At 41.9% G+C, this 10,000-nt stretch overlaps 2 protein-coding genes and 1 long non-coding RNA gene across 3 annotated transcripts in view; 1 reads left to right on the plus strand and 2 right to left on the minus strand.

Annotated features, from left to right (window-relative positions):
- The window catches only part of LOC113806898 (uncharacterized), a 1,935-nt gene extending 720 nt beyond the window's left edge, over nt 1–1,215 (minus strand). Inside the window, exon 1 of the mRNA XM_027358047.2 lies at nt 1–1,215. This exon is cut by the window's left edge and continues 720 nt beyond it. Within this exon, the coding sequence (XP_027213848.2) occupies nt 1–1,215 (1,215 nt within the window).
- Nucleotides 1,216–1,242: 27 nt separating this feature from the next.
- On the minus strand, nt 1,243–4,872 carry LOC138862867 (uncharacterized). The gene has a single exon (XM_070126047.1). It carries the CDS (start codon nt 4,870–4,872, stop codon nt 1,243–1,245), a length of 3,630 nt encoding a protein of 1,209 aa, XP_069982148.1.
- A 69-nt stretch (nt 4,873–4,941) lies between these two features.
- On the plus strand, nt 4,942–5,816 carry LOC138863090 (uncharacterized). The gene is made up of 3 exons (XR_011398808.1): nt 4,942–5,174; nt 5,304–5,420; nt 5,772–5,816. It is a non-coding gene; the product is annotated as an uncharacterized lncRNA (long non-coding RNA).
- Nucleotides 5,817–10,000: the final 4,184 nt, after the last annotated feature.

The following is a 10,000-nucleotide window of genomic DNA, read 5'->3' on the forward strand; positions in this document are numbered from 1 at the left end:
AAGATTTGTCCCATTGTCAGACCGGATGGAGGTGACCGGGCCTCGCCTGGCAATGAACCTTCTAAAAGCATTAATATAGAAATCAGTTTCCATTGACTCCACCACTTCTATGTGGATGGCTCTAGTCACCAAGCAGGTGAATATGACTCCATAACGTTTCAAATTTGACCTGCCTTTCTTAACTAGGAAGGGCCCAAAACAGTCGGTCCCAGTGTGTGTGAAGGGAGGTACATTTGACATGATGCGGTCTTCGGGTAGATCAGCCATCTCTTGGATCATTGGCCGAGCACTGAGAGATCTGCACCTCACACAATTCCGGATGACAGAGCGTACCACTGCATTGCCATGTATAATCCAGAACCTTTGGCGTAACTCAGCCATAAGATAATTGTGGCCACTGTGTGCTAAGTTATTATGCTTCCACTGCACCATTAATTTCACAGCCATGGATTTACTTGGCAGAATTATTGGATGTTTGACATCAATACTACTAAGAGAGTGGATGAGTCGTCCTCTCACTCTAAGTAATCCATCCTTCAGGCAAGGCTTTAGCTTAACCAACTTGCTAGAGGACCGTACATGAGCTTCTTCACTGCCTGAGAGTATCTTAATTTCAGCACCAAACGAGTCCTTTTGTACAAGCTTCCAAATGTTGTTCTCAGCTTCATATACTTCTTCAATGCACAAACATTTTCTTGTCATGTCAGCTTCCACTGAAGACTTGAGTCTTTGTGTCAGAGTTCTGTGAAAGCGTCTTACCCAGGCAATGCAGTGCACAAATGTCATCCAATTCGAGAAGCGACTGGCAATTTCCTCAATGAATGACATTGCTGTGATGACTGTTTCACAGACTAATTGTGGTGGTTTTACTTCTGGGTCGTCCTCTAAGGTTCCTCTCTTGACGTCATTTGGTAGTATGGGCCACATTTTCTCATTTTCACTAAGAAAGGTCGGCCCAGTGATCCAGATTGAAGAGGCGAGGAAGCTGTCCATGTCAACTCCTCTTGAAGCTAAATCTGCTGGGTTAGACCGAGTCTCTACATACCTCCAAGCTTCAATAGGTGATAATTCACGAATGAGATTCACCCTATTGGCCACAAATGTTTGATATCTCGCCTTTTCATTAAATAAATACTTCAATACAGAAGTACTGTCAGTCCAGAAGACAGACTTTTCTAATCTCAAGTCCAGTTCTGAGCGTAGCTTCTGATCCATACGTGCTGCTACAGTCGCAGCAGTTAACTATAATCTTGGAATGGTCATCCTTTTCAATGGAGCTACTCTTGATCTTCCCATTACCAGAGTGCAGTAGACTTCACCAGTGGCACTTTCAAGCCTCAAGTATGAGGCAATACCATATCCAACTTGACTAGCATCTGCAAAATGATGTAATTGACAGGACCTGACATTGCCAAAGGATATGGGAATAAAACTTCTAGGCACCTTGAAATTTCTCAGCTTGGGAAGTTGATTGAGCCATGCCTTCCATTGTGTCACCTCAGCCGTTTTCATCTCCTCGTCCCATCCCAACTGCTGTCGGCACATGTCTTGTAGCAGCAGCTTAGCAGGCAAGGTGAAAGGTGCAACCATACCCAAAGGATCATAGATGGAAGCCACTACTGATAACACTCCTCGTCGAGTTAGTGGCTTGTCGTTTGGCTTGATCTTGTAGGTGAAATAGTCATTCTCCATTGACCAATGCATTCCCAGAGTTCTTTCCATTGGAAGTTCATCCTTACTCAAGTCCAGAGATGCAACTGAAATGTCTCGCTCGGCTTCAGGAATTGTCGCCAGAATGTTTTTGTTGTTAGATGTCCACTGATTCAGGCGCCAACCTCCTGCAGCACATAGATCAATGAGGTCTTTCACCAACTGTTTCATAGATTCCTTGTCATCAGATGCTATGAGGAGATTGTCTACATAAAAGTTTCTTCTAATTACCTCAATCACTTCATTGCCATACTGACTACCATGCTCTTCTGCTGTTCTTCTGAGGGCAAAGTTAACACAGCTGGGTGATGACTTGGCTCCAAAAACATGGACAGACATACGATACTCTACAGGTGCTCGACTGGTATCTCCTCCTGGCCACCACAGGAAGCGGAGTACATCTCGATCTTCTGGGGGAACTTTCACCTGATGAAACATTTCTTCTATGTCTGCCGTGACAGCATATTGACCTTGGCGAAACCTTAGGATCACACCAATCAATGCATTTGTTAGGTCTGGGCCTTGTAGGAGATGATCATTCAGCGAGATTCCTTGGAATTTAGCCTTAAGATCATAGACGACTCTAAGCTTGGGCTTCGTGGGATGGTGCACAGCATGGTGTGGCATATACCATACTCTGCCATCATCTCGGTCCAACAAAGTGGTTGGCACAAGCTCAGCATATCCTTTGCTGATGTAATTTTCAACAGAGGACACATAGGACTGTCGATAGGCATCATCATTTTCCAGTTTCTTCTTTAGTCCTATCAGGCGGTGTATGGCCATCTTGCGATTGTTTGGGAGTCGAAACTTATTTCTAAAGGGAAGATTGAGAATATACTTTCCAGATTCCTGACGAATGGATTCTGACACCTTCACTGTAAACAATTTATCTTCAACAGAATCTTCATGGCGGGAATGAATCTCCTTCTCCCAAAAATCCTTATTAAAGTGTTCTTGCAGGCATTCTCTCAAATTATCTGTGGGTTGTATGTGGTGGACATGTCGAATTTGGATAGAATTCTTTAGTCCTGTTGGTCCAAATGCTACCCAACCAAACCTTGTGAGGTAAGCAGATGGTTCATTTTCTTGGCCATGCCGTTGACTGAGAATGTGACGACACAGGAAGCTGTTCAGGCCGATTATAAGCTCAACATCTTTGTACTGAGGAGACAATCTACTAAGTTTAATGTCACTTAAATGTGACCATTGACTAACCCACTGGACTGGCATCATGTGGTCTGTAGTCACACTGAGTTTCCCAGTGACATAAACATCATCCAACATCAGATCCTCTTCCTCATCCACACTTCCAATTGATAGAGAGACCAGTTCATCACACTTGAAGTCTCCATTTTCAGTGCGCATCGTTTGGCTTATGTGTTTACCTTTAATGCCAAGCTTCTTAATTAAACTTCTGGCAGCTAATGTAACTGCAGCACCACAATCTATGAAGGCGTACGTGTAAATTTTATTGTTGACCTTAACGGGTAGGATTTTCATCATTATTCTGCCATCTGGATTATAGTTGGTAAGTGACGCACAAGGCAGTATATCCTCAACCTTGTTCTTCACACCACCCCCACTTACCTCATTTTGGTTCTGGCTGTCTCCATAGGTGCTACGGCTCAGTTCTCTCCCTCTTGTTAATTTTACCGTCCTTTGTGCTGAAGTGTAGGATGTTTTGAACAGAGGTCTGTGCAGAATTGTGTGATGTGAATCTGCACCACACTGACCACATTTACTTTTATCCTTGCAGTCTCTATGGCCATGAGAGGGTTTAAGGCAACGGAAACACAGCCTCTTGGACATGGCCGTGTTCCAGCGATCTTGTACATTTAATCTGCCAAACTTGAAACAGGCATGTAAAGCATGACCTCGTTTATTGCAACAAAGACAATCATCTGTCCCAATGTTAGATTCACAGACTGGATGTGTTGTACTTACAGTGAGTCCTTTAGGCTTATTGATTACAGCAACTTTTCTCCTAATAGAAAGTTGTTTACTTCGCGCTTCTTCGATATACCTGCCTTCCTTTGCAACCTTAGCTTGCTCCTTGACAAAGGCTACTAATGAGGGGAAGGAGTATCCTGATTCCTGGGTCACACACCTAGCTGCCCATTTATTTCGTAGGTACTTGGGTAGTTTGCTAACCACTTTAGTCATCACTTCCCTTAGCTCCATCCTCATAATATTTTCTCTGAGAGCATACTGCACATTGAAGAGATAAGAACGATACTCCTCTAACTCTTCTACATCACTCACATCAATGTCCTTACACTCCAGTAGTTTCCTGATGTAGGCTTCAATAAGGTTATGCGAGTCTTCATATTCCTTATTCAACAACGTCCATGCCATTTCATATCCCTCAGCTGGAGGCAAGTGTAGGCATCCTTCTATAAGCTTTCTTGGAGGGCCATCTAGCTGATTGTAAAGATGAGTCAACCTTCTCTTGGGATCTTCAGTGTTGCTTTCTATATTCCATGTAAATGTATTGCGGAACTGGACAAACTTGGTTAAATCCCCATTAAATCTCTCAAGCTTTATAGGAGGGAGCAGTGTTCTGTGGCTAAGCTCTTGCTGGCTCATCATCGTAGAATCTAATGCTTGCAGTATATGGGTAGCTTGCCCCATGGTGAGAGGATGTGTCACTTCATACCCAGAATGATTGGGTGTTTGAACAGTTGGCATGGTCTTGGAAAAGGTTGTAAATGGAGGAACTGAAGGATTCACAGGAGTGCTCTGAGTGAACAGCACACGAGATTCTGGAAATGATGGTAGGCGACTTGCAGGCATGTTAGTATTAATCAGCACAGGTACAGCAGACTGTTGAAGAGCAATACTTGAGGGTATAGGACCAAGAACTTGACATGCTGATTGCATGTCCACCTGAGCGGGAGCACTAACCGATTCACAACCCTTTAAATCACTGGAAGGGCACCCCATTCCACTATTACCAGCACAGAAATCAGATCTGGGTTGTGGATCTATTGTTCCATTTTCAATGTGGGAATTAACATCACTTGCACCTTTCAGGGTTAGCAGCATGTTGGGTGTTAGTGGTTGAGGATCATCAGGATCATCAGTAACCCTGGTTAATGGCCTGCCATTTATGATAGCTTCTACCTCACAGAATAGAGTGTGCAGAGTGTCATCTGTCATGACCTGCTGGTGACACAGGCCACGGAGTACTCTGCATTATGATTGGCTGCGAAAGCCTGTGTTAGGCGCCATTACCACTTGGAGAAGGGTTTTTTGTTGGACACGCTCATAGAAATTGCATTTGTGCAGTGACATTCTTATTAACGCCAGTATTTCTGGGAAGAGCTGGCAGTTAAAGTGTTAAAGAACTGTTTGAGTCATAGTGATAACCCCAAAGACTTCAGTGTAGTCTGGGAAAGAGCACTGGAGTTGGGCTTGTCACCTTGCAGAGTGATTTCTACCTTCACATGGTCTTCGCATTGGTTGGTATTAATTGTACACTGTATTTGCATTATATGAATAGTGATATGCTATTATCTCCATGTAGATTCTATATGTGTCAAGTGCTAATACCTGATATGATGTTTCATATAAGTAAAATTGTCTCATAGATGCAAGGGTGCAGGCTGGCTACCTGTCATGAGATGGTGTACCTGTCGTGACGTGACGTGCCTGTGGTGATGAGGTGGTAATGTGAAGCGTCAGTGCTACCTGCTCTGGGATACGATGTAAATATTTTTATGTTTATGTGTGATGAATTTGCTACTTGTCTGTCATTTTTAAGTGCTTATACATTCATTCATATATACGGTAGATATGCAAGTTTAGACTAATAAATATTCCTTTTGTGTGTGTGTGTGTAATGAATGTTCATTGAGTCGGGCTGTATATCTACAAATAGTTCCGATTAATTTCGTATATTTATGTTAATAGGCTTCCAGTCTTTTGAAATAAGAAAAGTAACGCATTACACATCATGTATCAAGAAAGCCCAGACTTAAATAACTGTGGTACTTTGTTCAATGACCTGTATTTCAGTACATGGTTACCAATGTTACCAATGTTTTATTTGTTTGCAGCTCGAATGTCTCCAGGAAAGGATTAAACCGTGTGCAAGAATCCAAGAGATTATTCTTGATGCCCTTACTGATGCAGGTGAAGCTGACACGTTGCACTGGTGGCCCTACAGTGTGACGTATTTTGTAGTTGGAAATACTGTGGGCTACAATATATATATGTATATATATGTATATATATATATATATATATGTGTGTGTGTGTGTGTGTGTGTGTGTGTGTGTGTGTGTGTGTGTGTGTGTGTGTGTGTATGTGTGTGTGTGTGTGTGTGTGTTTGTGTGTGTTTGTGTGTGTATGTGTGTGTGTGTGTGTGTAAACATACATACAGACATACACACACACACACACACACACACACACACACACACACACACACACACACACATATATATATATATATACATATATATACAAATGTATATATATATATATATATATATATATATATATGCATGTGTGTATATATACATATATGCATATATGTATATGTATAGATGTATACAAATATGTATGTGTGTGCGTGTGTGTGTGTATTCATACGTATATATTTGTTTATTCATGCAAACGTACATATTGATACATACTGAAATAAAGTTACTATTATCGATAGAGATATTCTATGTATGTACATATTGGAACATAATTATAATTTTTATATTTTATTGCATGTATTGTTACTTTTAATTTTTGTTAATATCTTTTATCACTTGTTATCATTATCCATATTATTGCTCTGTTATCCTTAATTCAAATAACTTATAATTTTACTTGTCATCATTATCATAATTATTATTATCGCTATTATCATTATCATCATCACCATCATTGTAATCATTATTTTCATCATTATTATTAGTATTACTTATATAATCTTTATCATCACTATCGTCATCATTATCAGTATTATCGCTATCATCATTATCATTATCAGTTATATCATTAACATTATCATCATCAACTTATATCAGTATCATCATTAGCTGATATGATTATCATCGTTATCATTATTATCCTTATCATTAGCATCATTATCAGTATTATCTATATTATCATCATTTTCATTATCATTTTACTATTATCATGATCAACATTATCATAGTCTTTGCTATTGTTATTATTCTTGCTTCTGTTAGTGTTATTATTATTGCCATCATAATTACTAATATTATTATTACTACAGCCGCCATTGTTGTTGTCTTTCTCATTATCATTAGATTTATCATCATATTTATCATTATTATTACTATCATTAGTAGCAGTAGTAGTAGTAGTAGCACTCGCAGTATCAGTACCATTATCGTTGTTACTGTTAGCATTATAATATTATTACTTATAACCATTTCCATTCCTATCGTTTACAATCATTATCTTTCTTATCGTCATTACCATCCTCATTATAATCATCACCTAAGCCCCTTTTATGCATGATGAACGTAAATGAACGAGTGTCAAAACATATCTGCACATGGTTGTACTGCAGCATAAAACTGTGCATCTTCGACAGCAAATTCCTATTGAAGAGTCCCCCGGGATGGCACTTTACAAGGTTATCCTGGGCCTGGTGTGTACGCTGGGGCTCATTTCACCTGAGCCCGTGACTGCGCAGGATTCAAGGTTGCGTGAGTAGACTAGGCCAACACACTTAAGAGATAGGAATGCAAATGGGATGGTAGTGAGAGTGGTTCTGGTCGGCCTGAGAGTGGTAGATATAAACCATTAGAATTGTCATAATTACGTTTGGTTTAAGGGATGTATGACATACTATCAAAACCATAAAACTGCTTCCTACACTTGGATTCGAATCTGGAATATTATGGTGTTGAAATCATGTGATAGGTAATTCCTCTCACCTACTTTCGATTCTGTGCCGTCTTACCTTCGTCAGCGCCCCAAAGATTGAAGCTGGTGAGCTTCCAGGCGTCAGAAGCGGCGTCCACGAACTCCTCCGCAAGGTTCCTCCCCGACTTCCCCGAGATGGCGGCCGTGACCCTCAACCTGTGGGTCAAGTTCAGGCACTTTTCGCCGGCAGTGGAGATTATCGTGTCCTATTTTGGCTTCAACGATGATTGGCTACATTTCTGTAGGTCATTGAAGGTTTAATATGCGTCTTTGGATACAAATTATATTGATTTTCTTAATGGGTCACGTGAAAAAGGGACATGATATATGATATGTGTTACGATCATTGGTGAAGACCTTCGCTAAGGTTCTTTGTGTTCAACTTTCAGGGCATGATTTCCTAGATGGTGTGCTCGTCTTCAGGGTCTATGGATATAAAGTAACAACACCGGTGAAAATCCCTCTATACGTCTGGAACCACATAACTATTAGCTTCGTATTGGCCTCTTCGAAATACCACGTTTTAGTTAACGACAAAGAGATTACTTCCAACCTGACAGTCGATTACGAAAACCGGATCGGGAAGAACCTTCCTGGCGGCGGCGTCCTCATTCTGGGGCAGGATCAGGACAGCCCAGGAGGCGGGTTCTCCATTCCACAAGCCTTCTCTGGGGACCTGGCAGACTTCTGCTTGCTCTCACAATATTTCCCCTTGAATAACTTGAAAGATTTCAGATGCTATGAGCACACGTCCATTGAGAAATCACTTTGGCTAGATGCAGAGGAAGACTGGAGTCTTGACGGTGACGTCAAAGCCTTTCTTATAAACACCTCCACGCTTGATTATAAGTTCAGAGAACCTTATGTCATGCTTCCGGAACAGAAATACTTCCCAGGTGCGTTTAAACTGTGTCATATTCTCGGCCTTCCTATGGCTCTCCCGAAATCTACTGCAGAAAATTCAGTACTCTTTAGCAAAGCCGTTTTACTACAAGATCAATGCATATCAGCAATGAGTACTATCATTTGGATAGGAGCTGTAGGTAATCTCACGACATTGGCATGGCAAAGTCTGTCGGATTCCTTACCAATAACATATGATAATTTGGACGCAGGTTACTCTTATGTATCTGAACAAAGACAATGCATAACTATGGGTAGCAGCTTTTATCCTGAAATCTGGTACAATACTGAATGCACCAAGTACAAGCCGTGCCCAGCATGTGAAAACTCTCCGGTTAATTCTATTCAAATTCGAGGACTTTGTAGTGAATCTCAACTTGATCGTCAGTTGCACATTGACGGAACAATGAATCTCCGACCCGTGTTTCACGGGACATTCTACACGAAGGTGTGGTGGGACAACACCTCTTGGGTCATGGCCAGTCGTCTCTTGCCAAACCTGAAAGCTACGATGATAAACAACGACCCAGAGGACTACCCCGTCGGTCTACATCAGTGGCTCCTGTCGGGTGACAATTGCCCTGCCGGGGAGGTGGACTTACTGCTCACGGTATGCGGAGAAGAAAGCTTCCCTTGCAACGACGGAACCTGCGTCCACATGAGCCATCGCTGCGACCTCCGCGCCCACTGCGACGACGGCAGCGACGAGATGAAGTGCGACAAAGTCTTCGTGGGAACCGACTACGAGAAGACGCTTCCTCCGCCGCCGCCGGAGACCGAGGACGTCCTCAACGTCACGCTGAGTGTGACCATCACCGCCGTGCGAACTTTGGATTTACTGGACCAAACGGTGACCTTAGACGTTCAGCTGATATCAGAATGGGAAGACCCGCGACTCCAGTATGCTGACCTTCAGCCTGAACAGTTCAAGAATCAGGTGCAAGACATAGACCGCATTTGGCAGCCCAGACTGATCACCACAGACGACACTGGTAGTCTCGTAGACCTTATGAATCGAGACATGTTCCTGGTTGTGATTCAGGAATCCGAACACTTACCGAGTGATGACAGTAGGTACATCAAAGGTAAAGACATTGATTTACAATGTACAGTATAAGCAAGAAAGAATACATACCTGCAAGTTACATTTAATGAACGTACACTTTGTCGAGTCTTGGTAGTCTTCTTAGTCCAGGTTCCTTGTCAATTATGGCATGAATTGAATGGAAATCATACACAATCTCCCAGATATATGTACATTTTACTACTAGTAATTCCTTGCATAAATATACGGTTGTATAATATATTGGCTAAATCCAGTGCATTTGAATAACGAGGACTGATTTGACTAGCAATTGTGTTTCCTGGATCGGGGAATCCCCTGCTGCTGCGCCAGGAGCTCAGCATCACATTCCAGTGCCAGTTCGACCTCCTTTGGTTCCCGTTCGACAACCAGCGCTGCTCCATCAACTTCAGACTCAATGATGTC

Source organism: Penaeus vannamei, chromosome 10 (assembly GCF_042767895.1).
Source record: "Penaeus vannamei isolate JL-2024 chromosome 10, ASM4276789v1, whole genome shotgun sequence".
Classification (NCBI taxonomy): Eukaryota; Metazoa; Arthropoda; class Malacostraca; order Decapoda; family Penaeidae; genus Penaeus; species Penaeus vannamei.

What these genes read in the sequence shown, in the direction of transcription:
- LOC138862867 (XM_070126047.1), bottom strand. Translation starts at nt 4,872, where the DNA reads ATGACAGATGACACTCTGCACACTCTATTCTGTGAGGTAGAAGCTATC.